This window comes from Fimicolochytrium jonesii, assembly GCF_025526975.1.
Source record: "Fimicolochytrium jonesii strain JEL569 chromosome Unknown EV422scaffold_2, whole genome shotgun sequence".
In the NCBI taxonomy this organism is placed as follows: Eukaryota; Fungi; Chytridiomycota; class Chytridiomycetes; order Spizellomycetales; family Powellomycetaceae; genus Fimicolochytrium; species Fimicolochytrium jonesii.
The window spans coordinates 2,084,414-2,109,227 of NW_026515669.1; the positions used below are offsets into that span (position 1 = coordinate 2,084,414).

Below are 24,814 nucleotides of genomic sequence, written 5' to 3' on the forward strand. Positions count from 1 at the left end.
CTCATCATTCCACCCCGCGCCATTGCCGGCGGAGCCTGGCGGCCGAATCCACCGTCCACTTGCCGCTCGGCCAACCGCTTTTGATGTATATCGGCCTATGTTTGTCGGAAGTGGTACTTTCACTTTCCAAAGTTGCATTGGGTCAACAGTGCGCTGTTGAATGGTTTTGGCCTTACAAAAAGGGTATGCGAGGGTCATAGATGAAAGCAAAACCGGCAACGTCGCAAGCCTGCCCGACGAAAATAACTAATGGGGCCACCTTCGGCTCCCGTTTTCCTGCGTCGCAGGGCCGATGAGTGGGCGTGCCCGAGTTTCGGCGCCGAGGGCCTGGTCTGACATATTTGCCATGGTCAACTTACATTTCGAATGAGTGCACAGGGAAGGCGGGGCCCAAGCGGCGCTGCAGAGTCAGGTGTAGGGCCTACGAAGAGTCTCCAGATGGGACATCGGTCTCACCCGCGTTGGGCTTCCAACGCGTCCTTCACTGTATTAGAAGTCGTTCGCACTAGGTAGTCGCTCCCTACATTGTCATAATCGAGCGGCCAGACGATATCTCTCGGGATGCTCTTGCGTAGAACATCCCGTGCGTCGGCAGTGAAGATGACCCCATCTGCAGATGTTCCCCCGGGTTGCGATCGCTGCAAGGCCAGGAAAAGGCCCTCGGTGTTGGCTTCGAGCCGTACAAGCTTAGCGAAGCCAGGCAGCCCGTCGCTCTGCTCAATCCCCACCACTGCCCCAATGGGCGGGATGACGTAGCGAGGGGAAGAAGCGCCTTCTGTCCCTTTGTTGAAACCGAGAACAGCCCTCTTAAATGTGTCCGTCGCAAAGTCCACAGCTTTGCGTTTCCGCTCGATAGAGCCCGCGTCGTTGTACACGAGCTGCTGCATTCTGATCCGTTCAGAGGAACGTCGTAATGTCAGCCAGCAGTCCTTCGATGTGCATCACATACATCACATACATCACATACCTGACGGTGTGCCGCATCGCACGGCTAGCCGATTCTCTCAGGCGCTGATGGTCCAACCCGTCCGAAGATTCCACGAAAGTAGCGAAAGCATGTCGCAAAGCATTCGGCCCAACATGCGGAATGCCCGAATGCTTCTCCACAAGACCGGAGATATACGCAGTCCATTGACTGGCATCATCGAATGCGTCCCCACTGCGCTTGCAGAATAGCAATCCATGATCTTTACCGCACGTCGTAAGTTGGCGAACATCCGCACGCATGAGCCACAGAAGATATTTCAATAGAACTTCCTCATCCTTTGGCAGTTCTATTTTATCTTGCATGCCGTTCGATAATCTGTTTTTATAATCACTGAAGATGGGGCGTCGGTGTGCCTTCTTGTAAGTAATCAACTATTCAAACCTTCTGCAAAATTCACATTCACAGCCACATTCACGTCTCACCTCATGACTGCAACATAACGCCCATGAGAGGTAGTTATATGGTTTTGCGATGACCCCCGACTCTCGGACTCGGGTAAGATGCAGCCCCAGAGCAGTCGGACTTCTTTCGACCTTGCAGGTGGCAACGCCGTGTATAACGACAACGCAACGAATGCCTGAGCTTCGGCAGCCAAAGCTTTAATAGGCTCATCCGAGGTCGCACCCCATAGTTCCAGCAGCGCCCGATATTGACGGTGAACGGCTTCGAGGACCTGGAAGAGCATATTGTCATCACATACGCGCCAATATGCCAGACCCGCCAATACGCCAACGTTGACAAATGTTTCAACAATCTGGAAACGAACCTGTTCCCAGATGACAATGCCCCGAGGTTCAGAGTATTTCTCATCGTTCCTTTCCCTTTCCGCTAAGGTCTGTAAATTGTTACGAGCTCGCATCAACTTGCGGATCTTCAAGTTCGCTTCAGCTCCGCTACCGGATGCCTCTTCTGTTGTGCCGCGGTATCGCAACACGTCGAGGGCGCTACTCAGATGATTGCCTTTACTACCAGCGCTCAGACCTCTGACACGGCCGAGATATCCGTCTACATACTTTTCCTACCGCAATGAGACATTAGCGGTGAGTGCGACAACAGAGGATGTGGAAATGGCGTCAGAGGATCTCTCACCAAGAACAGGTCAACGTCTTCGAAATTCTCAAAGGATGGAGTTCGACAACGTCCCGACGCTTTCAGCCATCCTAGGAAACCGCAAATCCTTTCGCGCGATTTGGCGATCGTTTGTTCATTCCGAGGGTGAGCGTGGCCCCGCCTGAAATCGTGCGAGGCACTGAAAAATGCACGCAGATTGTGGAACTCCACGTGATTCAGCGGCGTCATGTCGAAAGTCTGCAGTGTGTAGCATTTGAAACGGACCACGCTCTTGATGCCGCGGGATAAGTCGTCCCCATCCACGTCTGGCATAACGTCTCTCGGCCGTATGGGTGGAGGAACCGATGGCGATCGACCAGAATCGTACGCGAGGGTAGGAAGGACCTCGTTTTGCGAGTTGACGCCGACGAAATCTCGCTGCTCATTGCTTGGAGTAGGTGGAAGGGGATTCCTATTCTCTGAAGGATTGCCGGGCGAGTCCGCTGCCCTCCGCCGCTCGGTCTCAGGGGTAGATGGCGGAGTGACATTTCGTAGCACCGCCCTTGACGTTGGAGTGTGGGGTACATCAACGTCAACCCGTTGATTTAGACTCGCATCACTGGCAGGTCTCGGCGAAGACACCTCATATCTTTCCTCGGCTTCGTTGGATCTCTCATCGCCGCGACTCCGTGGATAGGCAGTGTGCGCCTCATCCATTTCGGCGTGATGAACTGATTGAGAAAAGGGAAAGTGAAGAAATAACATCAATTCTGAGTCAGTTTCGGTGCCACTTGAGCGACTCCGATTGATTTCGTATATTGCTATCGGATATCGAAGCTGCAAACTGGCCAGGGAGGGGATGGCATTTCCAACGCCGATTGGAATCGATGCAATTGTTACTCACCGGACGCCCGCGGCAAAGTCGCGCTATCGAGGGCCGTCAAAGTTTCTCCTTCCTGTTCTGTTGTATGCGTCCGCTGAGGAGGACCCTCCAGAAATCGATCGTCCGTATAGCCAATATCTCGAAGAAGCTTCCCTAGCGCAGCCTGCTGTACGAACGCCAGGTGGGAGGCCGTCGTACCGTAGGCCAACACCGCCTTGAACTCTCTCAGTTCCGCCCCAGTCAGAATCAGCACCGGGGCCTCAGACTTCCTCCTGTTCAGCATGCCACGGATTCTTCCATACGCGACTCCTAGCGCGGAGCAGGCATCTTTGAGAAGCAAAAAGGTAGTGCCTGAACGTTCGTCTGTAGAAAGATCAATTAGTCGTTTCTCCAGGGTTCCCACGGCAAGGTGCGGATCTAATTCCAACCTTTCAGTACAGGGACTGCAACATCGCCGACCCGCTTGCGCCAGATGAGCAGCGATGACGGGTACGCGGGCAGCTGTAAGCTCATCCTCGTCGGATTTCCACCTTCAATATACTAAGACACGGCGGCGAACGATGAAAAATCAGCTGCTCCCCCGGGGGGACGCGAGATGCCGCTCAATTTATGCTCGCTGGTGAGACGAGTCCTTGGCAACCAGACACGTGATGCGTAACCCTTCCACCACAAACTTTCCACATGATTCACACCCTAATCGCAAACGGACTGAATGTCATATCGGAACCTCGACGTCAGCTCGAAAAGGCGCTGGCGTACAGCAAGTGAGCCCGAGGTCATCAGGGGGTCGAATTGAACATGCTGCTTGAATTCTGACGTGCCGCTGAGAACAAACTTTTTCAGCACAGCACCGAATGTTGTCCTCACATATGAAGATCCTCGCACCTGTACGCCTACATCGAGAAGGGTCTCATCGTCAAAGCAGCACCTTCACACATCACTCTCGGCAGCGCTGAGGAAGAGACCCGGGATATCCAAACAGCGTACGGCGAAGTGGACCACTTGCTCTTGCAACCTGTAGCGTCAAGAAGCGTTCGTTCCTAGTTCGGTCACTTCCTCGGCGGCTGCATGCGTGGCTTGTCGTTCTTGTCAAAGTTCATCAAATATCCCTCCTGCTACCGTGGTGTTGGCATCAAAGAGCATGGGTGCGAATCGATGCTTCGAACCATTTGCATGTGTCTCAATATATCGCATATACATTCCGTTTGCGACGGCGGCTGCAGTCTGCTAGGCGCAGTTATCGGCGGGAACAATTTGTGGTGGTGTTCGCCATGCGTTTTTCGAACTTCCTGCTGAATCCCGGTCCGCGATAGTGATATCAGCATTGTCTGTTCTGACGACAAAGAAAGGTGGCTCTAGTTGTGAGCAAAGGCGTACGTTGGAAACCCTATGCCTAACCATGCCCAGGATCGTTGATCGCTTCCCGATATAACAATCAAGCTGGCCGCAAGGTGCCGCCTCGGGTGTGGGTGCTGAATACGAAAACTGGTTAAACTGATCATCCCGAGCGGGTTGTTTGGAGCCAAAGTCCACTGAAGCTCACTTACACTGCGCTCCTTCCGGGCCCGTCGTAGCGTATCATCATAGTCCACTCTAACTTCGAGGCAGACATCAGTGTGTTGGTTAAAGATGGTAAGCTCCATGTCCGATCGCTGGCAACGCTTCATCCTTGCAGAGGAAGCTAGCACTGTTATCGCGTCTCCCAAATAGCTCCCTGTGAGACAACACACGCGTCACAATGGATGTCCCGTTCCTAGATGCCTAGCCGCCGCACGCTGTGTGCATTGTCTAGAGTTTCAGCGACAGAGACGCCTAAAGGTCATCCTTCTGGCGCGACCTCGAAGGTTGTATGTTTTATTACGAATCGTTTATATAACGAATCGTTGACTCGGCCGAATCCCTGAACTTCGGGTTACAAGTTTACTACCGAGAGGCCACGTCCTCTTGCTGTTTGTTGCGTCGGTCCGTCAGGGTAATAGTGGGATGTCACTCGCAGCTGGACGGCGGAAGCCTTCCACCTAAGCGATCATTGAAACCCTCTCGACGTGACCGAACAGCCAGATCGGAGGTGCGATCGCGATTACAGTCGGGTGGTACTCAACTCAAGTGCACCTCCCAAATTCTAGCAAAGAGTACACACGTCGCGCGTGCCGTTCCATTCACCACCGCCGTTGTAACAGCACAAATCGCTTTCCCTGCCTTTGCTCGCATATCGCTCCTTCTCACACCGAAAACTACAAAGCGACGCTAGAGCCCCCTTTCACCGCGCTGTTTCACTACTAGTTCGCTCACGTTATCAAGCGTCAAGCGTCAAGGTCAACTCTGGAGCCTTTCAGCCTTCTCCCATTTCTCAGCGAGCCGAGCCGCTATCGAGCTTAGAGATAGATATGAAGCCGAGGGTTCGAGTTTAATGAGATATAGCTTTCGGGTGGCCATCGTCGATGACGACTGCGTTTACGTCGACCTGTTACCATATTCGGTACTTCCCCGTTCGTTGACCCGTATCATTGTTGCCTGGGAATATGGCACTTGAAACAGAACCCAGAAGTTCTTCGCCAAGCACTTGCCCGGTATCTGGGAATTAAGTCCTGCTGGAGGATATAGTTTCCGATGCGAAAGAGCTTACACTTGCGATGGGCGTTGCGACTTTACGGCTTAGTGAGAAGCCCTGATCTTTCACAAGCGCGACCTCGGGATGGGAAGTTACCCGATTACCAGATAGCTGGTAACTTTGCTGGTAACTTCGGCACACGAAAGCATGAAGATTGTAGGGTAGGGTGGAGCATCTGGTAATCTGGTACTTTCATTTCAAGATTTTGATCTGAAAATTTGAAAGAGAGGGAAACTGTTTTCATTTCTCACTGTCACATCTGGAGAAGAGAAAGGTGTTCCGAAGATACCAGATATACCAGCTGGTCACCACGCAATCGATTTCCGATGGATGCCTTCGATTCTTTCGCGCGGGGAAGTTACCAGACCAAGATACCCGGAAGTGGAAGATATGGTATTCTCATATGGTTTCGTTCGGCGAACTATTTCTTGATTGGATTTTTGCCCATGAATCATCGGCCTTTACTGAGATCTTCCCATAGCAAGCCCAATAGTCTGAAGAATCTTCCCTTGGTCCCGACATCGCAGAGCTTTACTACGTCTCGGTCAGAGAACAGTCAAGCGATCCATCTTCATCTCGAATCGGCGTATCCCATCTTTCAAACGCACAGCGTCGACTGCAGGGGTTCACCAGACTGCTACAGCACAGTAGAAGTTTGCCATATATGTATGACAGAGCCCTTATCAGATGTATGCCCAGCTTTGGGGAACCATACTTTCAATCGTCACCGAGGAAGTGGGAGTCCGGCTTCAGAGAGCCTCGGACGTTTCGCTTAGGCGTTAGGTTTTACTCTGCTACCTGTAAACAGAGTGCCACATCTCAAATGAATTATTCACGCTTCCCCGTATTTTACCATATGGCGGTTCCCTCTCTCACCGTTGGACGCAGAATCAACCGTGTGGTGGCTCCGCCGAGTGATGGGACCTGACGCCGAGCAAGCTTCAACGTTGGTGGACATCTGCGATGATCCCTGACGCTGCTGAGGCACCGCACTGTTCCACCATCCAAGGTTGATGGGGGTTACCAATCAAGGCCACCTCCCGACTCGCACAACGATGGGTAGTGCGGAAAACACAAATGCTATACATTGTATTGCGACAACTGGGTACATATGTGGGAACCCATCACAATCAAAACAGAAGGATAACGAAAGGTACGATTACACAGAAGGGGGGTGAACGGTACTGATGGAAACATGGCTGACTTTGTACAAGGAAAACAATGAACACCAACTCTGGCCGACAACTGAACCAAAAAACGAAGTTGCAAATCAGGGTGTGGGGCGAGGGGGACAGCGTAAGGGTAACGGGGGATGATGCCAGGGTATCGGGGTCGAAATGTCCGGGTATCAGGGGGGAGAGGCACGAGCGAGCTGACGATTGGGGGTGGGATGCCACTCGCACGAGCCCATAGGGTCGGGAATGGGACAACGACAAACCACCCAATTGTAGATATAAGCCGTAAATCCGATCGTTTTGTAGTATTTGACGGGATGGGTGTCCGCAAAGTCATGGCCGTCACCGCCCCGTTTGTGGAGGTATTCGAGAAAGTGGTCGCAAATCCTTCCGGCCTTCTGCAGCACAATTCCATCATTTTCTCTGATGGACTTGATGTGGGCGAACAGAACCTCGCCCAGCTGCTTCTTGACCGTTAAACGCGGGAGAGTATCGCCGGACTTCCTGCGCAATGCTGCGTCGATTGCAGCCTGCGGAGGGGGGATTACCCATTCCTTCTCCAAGACATCCTCAAGGAAGGCCACAAATTCGGAGACCGTGAAGCCTTCGAAGGTGTACTCCTCATCCTGCTCCTTTTTCTTCCCCTGATGAGCAAGATACTGTGTATCAGCCATGATTGACTTGCAATCGGACTGCAACGAGTGCGTGTGCGTTCGGATGGCTCCGAGGTGGTCGTTGGTGGCCCGAGTCGAATCGGCTAGGCTTTTGACGGCGGTGACGATCTTCCTCTCGCTGCCCTCGACATGCTTCTTATAACTTTCGAGCTGCTTCGCCGTCACCTCCGAAAAGCTTTCGAGGAGTCCTTGCGCGAACTGTTTCAAGGGCTCCAAGGAATCGTTCTGCTGGCGAAACGGAAAACCCCAGGAAAAGAGAAGACGATCGAATCAGAGAAGTTAAGGCTAGACACAATCTGTTTCCACCCTCACTTACGGTGACACTATCGTTTGAGGCGAGCTTCGCCCGCTTCACCGCCTTGCTGTTACTGCGGGCTGAGGGAGCCTTGGAACTACCGATCGGATGTTCTGGAGTGCTGTTCTCCTTACCCCCATTGGGTAAGTGCAGGGTGTTGTCGGTAGGGGAGGCGTCGCCGGTTGTCGGAACAATGTTCAAGCTGACCGGGAGGAGGTGGGTGCTTGTCGGCGACGTGACGACGGCGACATCGTCGAGAGTGATGGTCGGGGAGGTTCTGTGAGTCATCGTGAATGCGACGCGTTTCTGAGATTTAGATTTCGGAGATGTCAAGTCGCACAGGCGTGTCGTTTGTATCGCTTCAAAATCATCATTTGTACCTCTATTTATAGACGCGCCGGACATAGTGGCAACCTGCATCGCCGTTTGGATGAGTCACAACACGCGTGCGTACTTTTGCGTCGGTTTCGGTCGGACATGATGTCCGAAAAATTCACACAAGCCACATCGACTGGCTGGTAAGCCACCTACTCTGTGGCTAAGCCACTTCATGACGTTGCTAAGCCACTCCGAAGCGTCGCGGATCCGCCGGACAGGCTCTCTGGCAGCTGTAAGCTCGTACGGAATGTTGACCGCCTGTTAAATATGCAAACGGCCATAGGGTGAAAGACATGTTAAAGTCCTAACATGAAAGAAAGAGTAAGGCAAGAAGGGACAAACGTCGAGATCACGCTCATATTCGCACGAAACGGGTGCATACTTCTGGAGTGTTCAAGCTGTTCCCAGGCATTCTTCATGCTTGTCCTGTTGAGAAAGATAACTTTTACAACCCTGTGCGTCGTATAGTGATGTCCAGCAGCCCAAAAAGCGGCCGGCTGCCTACGGGGGGGGGGGGGGGTCTCCCGGACCCTCTTCGACAGGGGTTGCGCGCCGAGAAGGCGCCCCTTCCCAGAGAATGAAAGCCACCATCTCAGCCTCTCAACGGGCGGGCTCAAAGCAGGAATCCGTGCAGCCTACGGTTATCATGAGAAACAGTTGTGTCCGGTGGCAAAAATGGGCTTTCATTGCCTGACAAGTGGAAGTCGTTCTCCGCCGAAGGTGATGGTAACTTCACCTCATGTTGTTGCTTTGGTGGTGGTTTCGTTGTTTTTTTTTTGGTCTTGATGTTGATAACATGAACGTCCATGCTTTCCATGCTCTTGGTGATGTGGTTGTGGTGTCCTAGATAATATGTGATCATACCCGGACTCCATCCGCTGTATGGTTTGCTGCTGCAAGCGGTATTCGAGATTCACAGTCCAGCGGCCATAGGAGCGCTCTCCGGAGCTATCAGTCGATCTGCCGTCAATTCGGACGGACTCTCCGGGTGACTTCAAAGGAACCACCAACCGAGCATTGCCTCCCACGATGTTAGATACATTGATGTTCTTCTGTTATGTTGCGATTCAGTGCAACATACAGAACGTAACATCTGCTCAGGAATTCACATTCACGCACGAGGAGTGCAGATTTCTAATCTAGATTGGTGTTTTCTTTAGTTATTTTGTTATGTAGAAGTTGAGAACTAGAGGTCTATAGGGATTCCATAGATACCATGAGAGTCCTCACCATAAGCGAGCCAAAGGTTTGGAAACCATCATAACAAAATAACATTTTGACCAGGAGAGGTTATCAACCCCAATTTACTTATTAACGGGTTGGATTTCAAGCAAACCGCTTGTTATGATTGTAAAACATAGCACAACAACAACCATAACAACATCGACAAACAACAACGTCAAAATCAGCATCAACATCAACAGCAACAGCATCGTCACCGCCACGTCATCATTGTCATCATTGTCTTCATCACCACTGCATCATGTCGATGCTCCCGTTACTCCGTCCGCTTCAACGTCCAACCTAGAAGAATCCGACCGGAGTTGTTGCAACTGCACCCTCCTTTGACTCGGTCCACTTTTTCTGGGACGTTCAGATTCATACCTTTGAGCTGCTTGGTGGTCTCCTTTGTAGATGGGCCGCGGAGCTTCTCGTCGTTATTCTCCCTATGCAGATGTTGTTCGAAGAGGTTGGCAACGCGGTGCGCGTGGATCTCTGCTTCAGCACTGGGCTCGAACGCCGAGTGGAACCAACTCGGAAATGGATTGTTCTCTGTCTTTTGCTCCTCAAGATTGGCGCTGACCTCCGCTGGTTCGGTGAGCTGTCGTCCTGTGGCGATGTGCTCCCGGTAGACTTCCATGAGCAGAAGGAGGAATTCGCCCGGCCACCGTTCCATCTTGGCACCAAGGTCAAAATCCACGAGCATTTCCTGGGGGCACTCCGGCCGCGGCGATTTCACAAACTTCACCTCAAAGAGGATAATCTTCAGACGTCGCCATAGCGCGTTCAAGTCAGTCCCCCCACCCGACATCTTCGGAATGTCATTGCACAGAAGTGTGGGTATAAACCGCGGGAGGAAAGACACGATTTTATTACTGTTACAATCCCGTGCGGATATGTGGTCGTTCCCAGAAAGGACCTTGATGAACGCACCGTTGGCTTTCTTCCCGGCCTCCAGTTCAGAGCAGAAGAGAGCTCTCTTGGTCGCGAGATCCACGAGATGTGGTGCTGGCCTTTGCGCGTCTGGCACTTCGTTGGTCAAGAAAGTAACCATCGGCTCCGCGAAAAGGAGGTGGGTGAAGACCATCTTGATGAACGACTTCAATTGAGACTTCCCATTTCCTCCGCATCCGGTCCAAATCGTCGCGATCTGATGGGAGTTCTTTCCCTCTAGGCTCAAGGCCAGTGTCAGCAACAGGAATTTCCGAACCCCTTGGTTCGGCATGATCTGCTGGAAGAAACGAAGAATCTCAGCGCGAAGGACCGGGTCGGATCTGCCCGGTATGCTGTGGGGAAGCAAGTATGAAAGATAGTCCTCCTGGCGATGTTCCCGGAAACTTCCATCGCGCGAATCGAAGACGCCGTTCTGGAAACCGAGGAGGCAAGGGTTGCTATCAATCGGAACAGGAGGTTCGGTCGACTCTCGAAGCCGCTGTTCCAAATCGGCCATCACGTATTTCCTGCGGTTGCTGTTGCCGAGGTCCTCGACGATCATGTTCAACCATCGAATCTGCTTCCGGTCATTGTAGGAGTCGCGTAAAGAAGCGTACGTTCTGCTCACTTCTCTGGTCAAGAAGGCTCGCGGGGTTACTCCCTTGTTCCAGTACGAGCCTGTGAAACGATACCAGTTCTCGTCGATGAACGCGTACTTCCCTTTGATGGCCTCCTCGACATAGGCAGCAATGTCGTCGGTGCGGCCCATGGTCAAACTCTCGAAGCAGAGCTGGTCCAACCTTTCGTTGTCATGCGACCTCGGAAAGTCCGCCATGCGTCCAAAATCCCGGATATCTCCTTTACCATCATCGGTCGCGCAGTTCACGTTTATCACGTTGTTATTACCTTGGAAGAGAACGTTCGTCACGCTGCTCGGGACAGTCAACAATGGATGGCCGGGTGTGAAAAGGGTTCGGAGACAGTGCAGGACGATTTTCCCAGTGGTGCTGCACTCGAGAAAGTTCTGAGGGTCTTCATGGTGCTTCTTGCACTTGATGCAGTAGAGGTCCCTCAACATGAGCCAAGCGCCCGATTCGTGGACTGCAGCTTGGTCTTCATCAAAGTCAAACTGATTTTGTGGATATTCTATTCGTAAACTGGCAAGCTCCTTGCCGATGAGATCGGCCCCGCTCCGTTTGTCCGCCTTCCACGCTAGTCCGCCATCGGTGGAACTTTTCAATACCCGACTGCGTAGAGCGTCCAAACTCTCGCATATTGGTTGTGGGATGGTATCGTATGTGATTCTTGAGCTCCGGGTGCCGCAGCCCTCGTCGTGACAGCGTATTTCGAGGGAGGTCCTATGGAGCAAGAAGTAGACGTGGTTCGCCTTGTGCTGACCTCGTTTGAAAGGACACGCCCGATCTCGAGTAGGAATGATAACCCCAACGTTTTCCTCCACCCTCTTCCCTTCCCCCTTCCGTTTGCCGGGCCCGGGGATGCGCCTGCTCTGGTCGATACATACGTTATTCCCGTCTGACAGGGAGAACTCCGTAGCTAGCCATTGCTTCAGTCCATCGTCTGTGACGTGGTCCCCGCTTGAGTTCGCCACGCTACCAGCCGCGTCAGCCAGCTCGGCTGTGTTCCGGAATTTCCCCGATGTCCGTGTGACGTCCGAGGTTCCCGTCGTCCGCTTTGTCGCCAGGCCAAGTGCGGCTTTCGCAGCGGGGCAGAGGGGTGTTACGCTGGGAACGGGTTCCGGGATGATACTGTAGTCGTCCAGATCTTCCCTGCAAATGCGCCGCCTGACGAATGTTGCGCTGTCCACGGGTTCGTAGGCGTAACGAAAAGTTCCTTTACCGAAGCGCATCTCGTATTTCTCCACGTCCCCGAGGTCCAGGCAATCCCCTTTGTGACATCCGAGGAGTCGCAGCCCCTGTCCGTTATAAACCGAGGTGTCGAGCCATTCCTTCTCCATCCCTGCTTTCAGACAGCCCTTCTCCAGCAGCCGCTTGCGCAAACGTTCACAAAAGCTTCTCGCGATGTCCTTGGTCACAGTGATGTCCGGACAGTTTACGTGAATCTTTTGCATGCATCCCTGCGAGATAAGTAGACAAGTCCCGGCAAAGCCTACCCCATAGGAGGCAATGACTTCCGCTCTGATTCCCTGCACCACCTGCCGATTACTTTGCAGGACCTCTTCGTCCGTTCCCACTTCGGAAACCTGAACATCCCAATCGAAGAACAGTCGGAACAGTCCATCCTGTGGTACGCGCTCGCACAGAACGCACGGTGATGATCGGATGTGGTCCCCGGCCTGCTGCATCACCTGGAACAGCTTGTCATATAGGTCGGAGCGCACATGCCCAGAGGGCACGCTCAACTTTGCGAACAGGCCTCGGCCGGGGAGGTTGAAGTGCGTCTGGTAACGTGCGTCGCCCTTCCTCATGCCCAGCTTTCGGGCCGCGTCTTTGTAAGTCTCGGGTGCCATCTCCATCCTTGTCGTCGTCGTCGCTGTCGTTTGCCGTTGTCTAACAATGGACAACAGAATTTTTTTCTTGTGACTTGAACGCGATGATGCTTCGTTCACCATGGTCGAAACTGATTTCAAAAGAGGACCGTCTGAGCGGTAGGCGAGTATCACACCAGAACGCAAGTCAACGGTAGATGTGTCGACAGTCGCGGCGAACGACCTCCGAAACTACGCAGGGAAGCCGCTGTCTCTGTCCATGTGGCATTTAGCACGTGCCGCATGGGTAGCTGACCAGGAGAACGGTCCACTCCGAAATGAATATCAAGCCAGCACGAGATGTTCTCCTTTCCGATGGTTGTCTAGTCAAAGTCAAGGATAGCGTTAGCGTGTGAGGCACACTTCACGGTCGAACTCAACAACGATGGCCGAATCATCCACCGACCCGCCGGTGACACACCGGCTTTTGGTGATCCCGACACTTGCAATTGCAGTCACATTCATCGATCGGACCAAGAGCGAAAGTGCTCCAGAGCCACTGGAACTCCTCCTGAACCTCCCCTCGATCTTTGTGCGAATAGCAAATGCGCCTCGGTCATGGATATGAGACGTCCAGTCTCCTCCGACCCGCAAGGAATCGTGCTGTACCTCGTGATGAATCTTTCTCCGACGTCCGCCGTGGACAATTTCAACACTTTGCCCGTCGCGCTCGTCTTCACCGGGATCCTAACAATCAGATCAATCTCACTGACTATCACGGCTGCTCTAGTTCTAAGATGTTGTCCCACCGCGGCAGTTCGTCCGCTGGGGTGGACATAGGGCCTCCTCCTCCTGGGGACAGCCACAGAAAGACCTTTCAAAGTGTGGTGTTCCCAACGTCCGTACCGTCTCTGTTTTGCCACAAGTAAAGACGAGAAGAAGTCCAACGTGCTGATGCGTGATATCCGTCGTGAAGCCTCTTGCAGGAAACGATGATCCTTGATCGCCAGATTCATCCTTGTCATCGCCGTGCCCGTTGTGCTCGTTGTGCTCGTTGTGCTCGTTGTACTCGTTGTCCAACGTCGTGCAACCCAAAATAAGTTCCCTCTCTTGAACGCCGCGACGGGGAGACCAACATCGGAAAGCACGAGAATGTGGCCGCCCTTCGACAACAGGCAGTGGCCACTACGTGCGTTTCGAGTCTTGAAGCGTTGAAGCCTACCCACCCACTCCTATAGCACATGCCGGTAAGACAGCCGCTGACTTCCACACGCCTGAACCTGAGTTGTGCACGCTAGCTAGTATAGCTGTAACTTCATCCGAGGTGTTCCTCCCCTCCATTATGGTAGACTGTATGTACAGTACATCTGACCGACGTGAAACGCGCTCTCCCTGGTCCATCCCCAGCACGATATCATCCCTAGGCTATGTACAGCTAGTTCGGCGCTCGATATTTACTCTTTTACCTGTCCTGCAATGGTCGCCCTCTTTGAGAATACGTACGATCGTGTTCACAGATAAGCCTAGGACCTTTGATAGCTCCCTGAGACTTTGTGCCTCCACTGAACTGGGCGAGCAGCCAGCCCAGATAAATCTGGCCTGATAAGAATATTTCTGTGTCATAATGGTTACAAGTGCACCCCCAAAATTTATTTTTCGCGAACCGGCAGTGCGAGGATGAGTTCTCCTGCGTCCGCTGAGGACATTTTACTCTTCTATGTAATGTATCAAAACGGAGACACGCACACCTGTTCCCGCCAACCCCCTGAATCTGACAACGGCAGTTATGTTCCTTATGACTTTGAGTGACTTCGAAAAGGATATCAGCGTGCGGTGTCCGGGAAGGAACAAGCTCTCAAGAATCCGGCAGCGTGATATCATGGCTCTGTGTCGAGAGTGGTTCCTCGACGTGGGCATGCCGTGTGATATTCAATCTGGCATGGAAACCTCAACGCGACACGGAGAAGGAATTCCAGCGATGACGCTAGGGTCTGCCAACCATGGGAGAGCTTCGAGGCCACCGAGGGAGGCAGACGTTCAATTTCGAGATGTGTCTGAGATACATCCCTGACCGTACCAGGAGGAGGTCCGTAGTCAGTTGGAAGACGAGCCCTCAGCGACGATGTCGATGCGATCATCGGCGGAAAACCGGTAAGGTTCGCGGCTTTCAAAATATCGAGGCCAGGGGAATGGATGAGTCGAGGTGCGTTCGTAGAGGATTTTGTTTTCTTTGTACATGTGTCAAAACAGACACGCATCTTTACACGTGGAAGCAATATGAGCGACACAACCAACTTCGACTCCAGGAGGAACCCTCAGCAGGCGCAAGTGGAGTATTGCAGCTCTTTGCTTGAAGCTCTGGCGCTGGATGGACGGCAATACGGGGACGCCGAAGTCTTCTCCTTTGTGGTCGAATGCTATGTGCGACTATTAACGCTGTTTGCAACAAGGATGGCGAACTGTGATATCACTGTCGATCTTCATTACATGGTGAATCGGTCCGAACTCCATATACCGGGTCCCGATGCAGACGCCATCGCCGATACGTTGAGATGTTGTGTCGCTAACAGCTATCCTGCAGCGAGATTGCACGTCAGGAAGTTTGCATCACACGTCGTGTTCGGTGTCGGCCGTGCTGTATAAAGATATGTCCGAGGGCGCGAGAGTGATAGGCGAGTACACCTCCTCTCGTTTGAGAATCATCTGCGTCGGGTATCCCGGACAGACCTTCGTCTCCTTCCTGGCGAAGTCACGACACAGGCGGAATGAATTTGACAGCGCGTAAACCTGTCATTTCCTTTCGTGCCAATCTCAATTCTACCCGCCCCCCTTTCGGGCCGCACAAACCTTCACTTTGACCGACGCGTCTGACATCGCAAGATCCATCCTTGTCCGCACTGTCTAACATTTGTTGACCGACGCAAATGTTGCATGTCATGTTCTCGAGCGGCATGGTTGTGATTTATCTGCCGGAGTTGAATCTGACGCTGGGAAGTAAGATGTTCGCACAGACAGACCAGCGGTAGAGTTCCCGACGTCATCTTTCCTAATCCTTTCTATCCGGATGGGCATCTTTCCTGCATACTTGCCATCCCCAGCGAGGAGCATTGCGGTTGAGCCATTGATCTTGAGCATCTGAGCGAGGGCTCGCAAGCTAGCCGCTTCGAACCTTTTCTCAAGGCCGTAGAGATCATAGGTGGCGATGTAGTCGTACTGTGAGGCCGGCATGTACGATGGATTGTTTGTGTTGTATAGAACCAGTCCGCAGATTTAATACCCCAATTTCTGACGCACTTTGCTCCGGAGTCGCCGTGCGTCACAACCGACGCCGCAAGCCCTGACAATGACAATCAATTTGGCAGGGCGTCACCTCCCGTCGATGGGGAGCGTCGAGCTATCATTTACCACTAACGTCCTGCTGAACACATCTTTATGCCGGGTTTGTGCATGGCGGCTGAGCGATATAAGATATACATGACCGTCAGAATGCATCTGAGGGCATGGATGTTGGGGTCGCCGACTTTGACTGCCCATCGTCGTGGTATCAAAACAGTGACAGGTCTACTGCCGGCTTTGGTGACTAACCTGACGCACGACTATTAGAGGAAACGCAAGGATGTACAGCCAGGGTGCCAGGGCAATGAGACATGCATGATTTCGGCTGTACCAACCCCGCACTACAAGTCGAGACTTTTTTATCCATTCACAGGGGATCAAAGGAGGTCTCGTCCTTGCAAGAATGGCTGTCGAGTTGCACGCCCGAGGACGATAAACGTGGAAGCAAATGGACGGCATGATGGCACGATATGTTGAAGTTGAGGTTGAAGTTGACGTTGACCTTGATGTTATGTTGATGTTGAGATGATGTTATGATAGAAAATGGTTCGCAACATGCGGTTCGCTGGAAATCCAACCCCCTCATAAGTAAATGGGACCTGACGCGCTCTCCTGCTCAAAGATGTTATTTTGTTATGATGGTTTCCTAACCTTTGGTCCACTTATGGTGAGGACATTGATGGTATCCATGGAATCCCTATAGATCTCTAGTTCTCAAATTCTCCATAACAAAATAACACACAAAAACACCAATCTAGATTTGAATTCTGCACTCCTCATGCGTGAATGTGAGTTCCTGGGCAGATGTTATGTTGTGTTATGTTGAGATTCAGCGCAACATAACAAAACAGTATTTCCCCTTGGTGCAAGGATGAGGGATAGAACATTGACGATACGTTTTTTCAACAAGACCCCGCGGAGTACGAGGCGTTAACAACTCGTGAGCCCGTTGTCTGTCGGGATTCTGACAAATGGCGCTTCTTGTTCAGGGCCCTCGCCCCACATCATTCACACGGTCACATGTTTCAACTGGCCCGTCTGGTCCGTGTTTGTTAACCAACGTTTACCTGATCTTGACCGCGAGGTGGTAACTTATACGGAGCGAAGCTGCCGCAGATGTACCAACAGCAACATGCGGGAATACGATATCGAAACGTCGCACTCTTCCGCCAGGGTCTAGGCAGCCGAGACCTTTACCTGGTACTAAGAGGGGCAAGATGGAAACAATCGTGAGCGGTGCCGAGAGGATCAACTCATTCCGGAACGATACCCATCTCCATTCACGCGGGCTAGCTTGGGGAACACTGCCACCGCCGAAATAAATATTTCATATAAGTCTATATTGCTGATGGTGGGTGGAACATTGGCAACGGAGTGCCGAGGGAAGGGATGTGGGAGTGATTTTATGGGGCGATAACTGCACGTAGTCCTCTGGACATCCCACTGCCCGAGCGGGAATCATCATATTCTGTTGCTGCATGGCGCATGGCGGCTAGGCGAAGACCTCAATACAAAGGGCACAGGAAGATATCTACCAACGACCGACCGGAACTTGCATACCATTCGCGCAACTCCACATGCCTGTTCGTTTCCCGAACAGCGGGAGGCGATGGGAAGCGAGAGGAACCAAGGGACAACCACATCCTGACGCCCTCTCTGCCTTACTCTTCGTCGTCAACCTCGATTCCCGTCTTCTAGCCGCTGAAAAGATGCCCCCTCACCCCGTAGAAAGTCTCATCTCTCCACAGCTCACGGTTGTCCACAGCAGCCCACCCCTCCAACCAATAAACGAGTTTCGGTGAAAATCTCCCATTTCATGAATACCTCGCCCTCTTGTGCGGTTCCGATAGAAACCCCAGGCTTTATTTTCACTAGCCACTGAATATCCACGTCCCCTACCATCCTGTAGTCGGTAATTTCCATGTCTCTACCCGAATCGCAAATCGAAATTTGGTCGATGAAATATTCATCTCCGTGTTCCGAGTCGTACACGCGGGTCAGTGGGGATATATGTGGCGGCGAGGTTGACATGTGTTTGACATGTTTCGGGTTTTGACAGGGCACTGACAGCGACGGGCTGTCAAGGCTTGCTGCCCAGATGAATGCTGAGGTGAGCCATGGTATGGACGGCGCCATCCCTAACAACTCCATATCACCTTGATCCTAGGTCCGCGCATTGACTACCTCTGTCATCCCCCTAGTGAAAATTTCACCTGTAGCGGGACATCATCAATGTATTTACGCCTTCTTCCCGCTTGGATTTCATGTCATGAAGTTGAACAGGGATATAACGTAAGATTTTGTTTATGAAAGAGAAACCCGGGTGAAGTATCCAGTATCCAGCAGGCAACGGTACAATGTACTGGCAGTATCTCGGAATATGTGTACTATTTATCTTGGCGGTACAGGCATTGCAGGTTATGCCTCGCGCAATGCTCGTGACGATGCACAATAGTTGGCCTACCGGCAGTCAGGGACATTCCATGGCTCATTCCATGGACGGGGTGAAACCTCTTGTACGAGTGACTGCAGGATTGAACAATGACCTCAACGCAGTGTGGAAACACATGAATGGGAAACGAGTTTTCCCCATCTTCCGCCGCCTGCTCCGTGGGCCCAGCGCTAGATCAGGAAAAGGAGGCTACATATACATGTTCCGAAACTTGAATCATGGAGGAGAACCCGATGACCAAGCGTGTTGGAAAATTGGCTGCACGGCAGCCAGAGTCGGGGTGCGAAAGCGCCTGCGTCAATGGGCAAAAAGTTGCGGCCACTCTCCCAAACTGATTGGTGAATGGAGAGTCACGAGATATAGCTTCTGTGAGAATCTCATTCATGCCGAGCTCAAAGCGCAAGGCAAGTGGTTGGGAAAAGTCCGCTGCGGTTGCAAGACTTCCATGCATTGTGAGTGGTTCCGTGGGTCGCTCCATGAGATGCAGGACGTAATCTCGTTCTGGGTCGACTACGTCAATCGGTTTTACTGATATGGTATCGCGAAAGAAAGGCGCTTGGGGTAATGGGTTCATAGGGATTCCTACATTATACGAAGCTATGATGGTTGACTTCCTCAGAGATGTTCAACAGTGATTCGTGCTTGAATATGCCTACGGATATCTATAGCGGTGTCTTACAGGATCATTGAGCTCTCATGCAGGAACGATGGTCAGTCGGATGGCTTGTTCGTGAAATAGCCCAGCCCAGAGGAATCCGGGGGAATTGGGCAATGACCCAGTACCGAAGCTACGAGCTGCGAAATCGCTGATACCGGACACAAACGCGCGATATCCTCAACCGGTGAGCTCCGTCAAAGATCCGTATGCAGGTTGGCAGGCGGTTCTTTCGTTGTACCCCTTCATGATGGGATGGAGTATGGCACATGATTACCAGCACCAGGGTCGATGCTTCGGCGGCTGTTGCTGGCCGTCGAATGAGACTCCGGATTCATCTTCGGCCGACTTCCTGTACTCAGCGACGATTGAAGTGGACAAGTCGCTTCCCCTTGGGAGAAGGCGGCGCAGTCACTCACGCGTTCGTCTCTGCTGCGTCTCCTTCCTGATCCACCGGAAACTCCGATTAACGCTGCGTCCAGCCCACCGCGTTTTTTGCGGTTAGCGTTTGTCCTTTCGTGCCCTCCAAGAAGTATTAATACCCGAACCCGCTCGCTCCTGATGGTTGCGACCAAAGTAAAGTTCAGCTAATGACCGGAAACAGGTTCGCAGCACTCGCCGAAGATGACGAATCTGTATCTGCGGTAGCCGCCGCAGATGCAGCACCTCCCCGCAGTCGGAAGCCTCGGCGGAGAATCGCCTCGCCTCCCCGCAACGTACGAGAGCCACCAATTTTCCCTGAAGAGGAGCCGTTCGACGATGATGCGGGACCTAGCCAGCACTATATGGTGTATAGCAGCACAACGATAGATCCGAGCGTCACGAAGGGCATGTACATGGAGTGGCGCTGGCCCCGCCGCTGCGAGGAGAACCCGACGGACCTCACCAACCCGTATTATATCGCCATGATCAAGTGCGGCTGGTCCGCGTGGTCCGCGGCGAAGAAGTTCACAAGGAAGCAGAGTTCGCTGGACCGGGCTCCCGAGTGGTGCTTCTCGCCACGTTTCGGTCGGAGTCGCACCGTCCTCGATCGGCCGGTAGCATCAGTGGGAGGCTACATGCTAGAGGCCGGAACCAAGCTATTCATTGCCGGGGAGCACGAGGACTACTACGACGATGACTTTTGCATCTACAACGACGTCACCGTGGTCCGGCCCAACGGCGAGATTCGCATATACGGCTACCCGACGGACGTGTTCCCGCCTACCGATGGACACTCGGCCACTGTGGTTGGCGACAAGATTTGGATCATCGGGTCCGTGGGTTATATGTGGACGCGCGGAAAGGAAGCGCAGGTCTGCATCCTTGACCTCGCCACCATGCGCATGTCCCGGCACACTACAACTGGCGACGACCCGGGCTGGTTGGCGGGCCACGTCGTGACTCGGGTTTTCGAGGACGCGATCGAGGTGGAAGTTGGACAGGAGCCGTGCCCTGGAACTACGGCCCGGTCGGGCAAATGGACGCTGTATACCACCGATTTCAGGTGGGAGAGGAACACTGATGCGAACGTCGTTCCCGAGAGGACGTCGATGGACGAGGCCAGCTGTCGCGGTCTGACCGCTGTCCTAGATTTCTGGAAGAATCGTGGCGAGCTGTGCGTGTACGTGGGCGACTGCATTCGGTCGCGTCGACGTCCTGGAATGGTGGAAGAACAGTGGGCTGACTTGCAAATGGGAGGCGGATCCCCGTTGGCTCAAACGGACTTGTGCCAGCAACCCTAATAAAGCCGCGGTGAAGAAGTGGTGGACCGAAAACCAACTGAACCTCGAGCTTCGTTTTGGAAGGTAGCAGGGCGATAGACAGTGTTAGATTTAGGCTTTAGGCTTTAATTTACGATGCAAGGATAATAGGCATGTTCGTTCATATGTATCCCTGAGCGGGAGCGCGTCTCATGTAGATGATAGATAGTAGATCCAGCCGGAGAGGCTTTCATCTGTTGCTGTCGTTTAGATTGACGATGTTGGGAACCGGCTTCGAGCAAATCGTGTCATTATCATAACTTGGGCCGCACATACCGCGACCCCACCGTACTCTTTTCGCAATTCGTTCTACAGCAGTCTTCACCTTCCCCAGAATAAAGAGTCTATGCATTGGTCGCCGCTCGCATCCCACCCCTTTTACCCTCAGAGCCCAGTCACTTCTCGCCCGTCGTTGCGCAAACCGAGACAAGCTCTGTATTGTTTGCAATGGCCACGGCGACACGATGCTCCTCAGATGGACTTCAGAATCCTCTCGCTGCAGAGTAGCTCGTACAACTTATCTTCCGCTTCCAAGTGCACGTCTAAAAGTGCATTTGCTATGTCCGATAAGCCCCGCCGAACACCAAACAGCAAGGCCAAGGAAACTTCTGCCACAAAACGAAGCATGTTTTGCCTTGTCCTCTCCCTCACGGGACTCCCTACATGAAAGCTGTGACTGTACAGATCCACCCACACCTGCCTGCCCACTAAGGACATGTCATCCGCTCCAAAGGGCATGTCGGAAACCGGGTCGTTCATGATACCGATGTATGTGCAGGAGGACAGCCTTCGCTCTATGTTTGCCGCTTTGTCCCGGGCGGCCACGCGGGGGCCCGCAATCTGGACGCAGTGCACAGGGTTCACCAGCATGCTCGCTGCGCAGAGAGCTTGTGCAGCCCCTAAACTGTAACCGGCGAAAATGACGCTGGTTCCATTCTTCCTTCGTTTCCGTCGCAACGCTTTCGCCACCTCGTCACGCAAACAATCCATGAGCGTCCTGCCGTTCGTGTTTTCCATAGCTTCGTTCAGCATTCCTTGGTGAGCCAACGATAAGCCATGGTCTCCGCAGCGTTTGCTGTGTACCGCACGACATATGTCGTACAGGTTAGCGAGGCAACGATCTGAGCGTCTCGTGGGCCAAAGCGCGGCGGTATCCCATAAGGACCTCAACAGGAGACCGGGGAGACCTTCTAGGATCGTCGGTCGAAAGCAAACCCATAAGGCCCCGGTGGCCGTATTTTCTGCGATCCTGACGAAGGTGCGATTGCCGTGCTGATCTCCATAGCAGGCCACCAAACGATACGTGTCCTCCTTATTTCCGAAAGGTTGCACGTACTGTATCTCCGCTTCTTCGCTCTCCGGTGTCGGTTCGATAGGGCTGGTCAGAAACAATACCAGTTGAGCCGCATCTCGTATGGAAAAGGACGAATGTTGCTCCAGGAGACCGTTCCGTCGTTCAGTGTCCTTCGCACGTCTTTTGCCCATGCTTTGCCCTTGGTGTGCCCCCGTGAACGCTGCAGTCTCTTTCCTGCTGTCGGCACTTTTGAAGCCACACGCGTGTCGTGCCCGACGTACTGTAAATTACATCGAGTCGATTCCTCGTTTCACCGGTGCAAACCTTTCTCCGGTCCCAAAGCGATAGGTACTACTGGTGCAGTCCGGCAGTCCAGTAGGCGCTACGGGCACAGGTTAAGTTGTATTGGCGACTGAGAAGGACTTCCTCATGTCGTCGTTCAGCACCCGCATATGGATTGACATAACACACAAACCAACACTCACACAGCGAGCACCACGAACCGGAACGTTGACCTGTCACCGGACGGGCAACCCGAAGTAGAAGGAAACCCAGCAGTTTACCAGCGTGACTTGGAGCACAGCAATGGGACGGACTATTACGATCCTGACCTGGAACATAGACGCAAGGATCGAAAACAGGGCAGAAAGGCTTGCCGCTGTCGGCGAGACTGTACGGAAACTGGACCCGGATATACTCTGTTTTCAAGAGGTCTTATTGGCCACCTATGGAGTCTTACAGCGTCTACTTGCTGCGGGCTGTTATGTCGATTCGGGATTTGCGCGCAGCGGCAGCGGCTTGCAAACGGTACTCTTCGCTCGCGACAAGATAGCCGCCGATTTCGAGACCGTCCCTCTCGCGAGCCGTATGGGCCGGACATGTGTTTTAGCTCGATGTCGAAAATTGAATCTGACGGTCGCCAGCTGCCATATGGAGTCTTTCAAGCACAATGTCGGACGCCGGTCGGAACAGACACTCCAGATCCATAGGGCTTTACTACCCGAAAACGCCGTCGTGTTGAGCGGCGACATGAACTTCATCCTTCCTCAAGAGGGTTTCCCCTCACCGTGGCTGGACGTTGGGCCGAGCGAGTACACGTACGACTCGCTGTCGAACACAAGCATACGAGACGGGTTCCGGTCGCGATTGGATCGCATATACGTTAAATGCGTGGGTAACATCGACTGCCGTTTAGTGGGGACGGAGCCTGTCGATGGCGTGTTCCCGAGCGATCATTTCGGAATCTACGCGGAACTTACGCTCACATCTCAATCTGAAGAACCACCACCAGGGGGTTGAACAGTTCCTCGCCAGAGGCGCACGAGCGCTCCTCCGATAGTGCCGTTTTCTGGGCAGGATATGAGACAGGGTTATATGTCGAGCGCGATACCCGCAGCGATGCGTAGGACCGAGGGGTCACGTTCTGGGGGTGGCGACGGCGATGGACAGAGGATGACCGCACCTGGTTTGTGGCCGACCAGATGCTGTTGCGTGTCAAAAAGGAAACAGCGGTCATTTCGATTCCGTCGCCCACCGGGTCGGGTGGATCAGCCTGCCCTCTACTGTTTGGTCGAGGTGGCCGGCCGTGCCGGATTCAGTGCGGAGTGTGCACCTAGGTATAGTCACCTTTCTTCCTGGAGGACCTCTGACTTCATCAATGCTTCATGAAACTGGAAGATCGATGAACAACCGGGTGCTCTGCGCTGTCGAGTCCCGTGTATGAGTGGCATGGTCAACTGCCTGTCAAACGGGACCGAAATGCACTATGCGTGAACAACCTACGAGGCTCTTTCCACTGGATATATCGACATTTAGTCGACCTATGCAGAGACATACATTGATGAATGAATGGTGGAAGTGGAAGAGCTTATCAACCCCTGTTGAGCTGGGTTGCGAGTGAAATTCAGTTGCTTTCTGCTTGTAACAAAACAAGAACAGACCCGCCCTTTCATTTTGCATCGTCATACGTTTCCCGGCAGAAACTGGTCCCCGCTTTAGATGCCATCCTGCGAGGCGCCTCATCCAAGGATCTGTATATACTCGACGTCGCATTGGCGACGTGTTAACTAAGAAATACAATACTTTGTTTCCTCTCATCTAGAGGGTGCCGTATCTTTGTACATTCACCGTAAACGATATCCTGCCATCGTCCCCCATACGTGAGCGGTTCATCTTTCGAATTCCTCCGGAAATCAAATATATTTGGGAAATGAAAATACGCTACTACAAGGCAAGGGAGACTACATTGGAACAAAATTACATAACTACAAGGCAAGGTTGACTACATTTGTACCCCGATCCAAGATGCTGTGAGCGCTTCTGGGTTTCAAGTGCAAACGGCATGGGCAGCTCCAATCACAAGGAGTCTCCCCATCCATGGCACAGTTGCCCATCAGCCAGTGGCATACCCGGTCATCCGAATCGCCCGCGTAATAAAACACCGAGGTGGCTTCCGGTGTCATGCACACCTCCCACCACGTCTCCTGGGGAACTCCCTCGTCCAACAACGTCACATCCGTGGTTGTCTCCACAATTAGCCCACAGTCATCCCGGATGAGATATGTTTTCATCGACAACATTTTCTTGTCTGTGATGGGTATCGCAACTTTGAAGGCTTGTTGAGATCGTGTAGACGTTAAGGGCGACCTACTATCGGACGTAGTGATCGAGAAGTTGATATC

At 52.8% G+C, this 24,814-nt stretch overlaps 6 protein-coding genes across 6 annotated transcripts; 3 read left to right on the forward strand and 3 right to left on the reverse strand.

The window, feature by feature from the left end:
• Nucleotides 1-325: 325 nt before the first annotated feature.
• On the reverse strand, nucleotides 326-3,002 carry EV422DRAFT_160962 (uncharacterized protein). The gene is made up of 4 exons (XM_053064978.1): nucleotides 2,078-3,002; nucleotides 1,411-2,006; nucleotides 968-1,318; nucleotides 326-888 (listed from the first exon to the last, which is right to left on the reverse strand). The coding sequence occupies exons 1-4, from the start codon at nucleotides 2,801-2,803 to the stop codon at nucleotides 453-455; spliced, it is 2,109 nt and encodes a 702-aa protein (XP_052929756.1). The 5' UTR covers nucleotides 2,804-3,002; the 3' UTR covers nucleotides 326-452.
• A 6,550-nt stretch (nucleotides 3,003-9,552) lies between these two features.
• EV422DRAFT_564089 (uncharacterized protein) lies at nucleotides 9,553-12,702 on the reverse strand (the record flags this gene model as incomplete). Its single annotated transcript, XM_053072158.1, has 2 exons — nucleotides 9,553-9,578; nucleotides 9,660-12,702. The coding sequence occupies 2 exons, from the start codon at nucleotides 12,700-12,702 to the stop codon at nucleotides 9,553-9,555; spliced, it is 3,069 nt and encodes a 1,022-aa protein (XP_052929757.1).
• Nucleotides 12,703-18,347: 5,645 nt separating this feature from the next.
• On the forward strand, nucleotides 18,348-18,974 carry EV422DRAFT_503569 (uncharacterized protein; the record flags this gene model as incomplete). The annotated part of the gene is made up of 1 exon (XM_053068350.1): nucleotides 18,348-18,974. One exon carries the CDS (start codon nucleotides 18,348-18,350, stop codon nucleotides 18,972-18,974), a length of 627 nt encoding a protein of 208 aa, XP_052929758.1.
• A 357-nt stretch (nucleotides 18,975-19,331) lies between these two features.
• On the forward strand, nucleotides 19,332-21,037 carry EV422DRAFT_161097 (uncharacterized protein). Its single transcript, XM_053064979.1, has 2 exons — nucleotides 19,332-20,583; nucleotides 20,670-21,037. Exons 1-2 carry the CDS (start codon nucleotides 19,688-19,690, stop codon nucleotides 20,761-20,763), a joined length of 990 nt encoding a protein of 329 aa, XP_052929759.1. The 5' UTR covers nucleotides 19,332-19,687; the 3' UTR covers nucleotides 20,764-21,037.
• Nucleotides 21,038-21,310: 273 nt separating this feature from the next.
• On the reverse strand, nucleotides 21,311-22,324 carry EV422DRAFT_503571 (uncharacterized protein; the record flags this gene model as incomplete). Its single annotated transcript, XM_053068351.1, has 1 exon — nucleotides 21,311-22,324. One exon carries the CDS (start codon nucleotides 22,322-22,324, stop codon nucleotides 21,311-21,313), a length of 1,014 nt encoding a protein of 337 aa, XP_052929760.1.
• A 197-nt stretch (nucleotides 22,325-22,521) lies between these two features.
• Nucleotides 22,522-23,654, forward strand: EV422DRAFT_161099 (Endonuclease/exonuclease/phosphatase). Its single transcript, XM_053064980.1, has one exon. The coding sequence runs from the start codon at nucleotides 22,719-22,721 to the stop codon at nucleotides 23,430-23,432; it is 714 nt and encodes a 237-aa protein (XP_052929761.1). The 5' UTR covers nucleotides 22,522-22,718; the 3' UTR covers nucleotides 23,433-23,654.
• Nucleotides 23,655-24,814: the final 1,160 nt, after the last annotated feature.

Bases quoted from the DNA above. Each gene is read 5' to 3' on its own strand.
- EV422DRAFT_161099 (XM_053064980.1), top strand. From the start codon at position 22,719: ATGGGACGGACTATTACGATCCTGACCTGGAACATAGACGCAAGGATC.
- EV422DRAFT_160962 (XM_053064978.1), bottom strand. From the start codon at position 2,803: ATGTTATTTCTTCACTTTCCCTTTTCTCAATCAGTTCATCACGCCGAA. The intron at 2,007-2,077 runs GTGAGAGATCCT...TCATTGCGGTAG, and splicing joins AAGACGTTGACCTGTTCTTG to GAAAAGTATGTAGACGGATA. The intron at 889-967 runs GTATGTGATGTA...TGAACGGATCAG, and splicing joins GCGATGCGGCACACCGTCAG to AATGCAGCAGCTCGTGTACA.
- EV422DRAFT_161097 (XM_053064979.1), top strand. From the start codon at position 19,688: ATGACCGGAAACAGGTTCGCAGCACTCGCCGAAGATGACGAATCTGTA. The intron at 20,584-20,669 runs GTGGGAGAGGAA...CCGCTGTCCTAG, and splicing joins CTGTATACCACCGATTTCAG to ATTTCTGGAAGAATCGTGGC.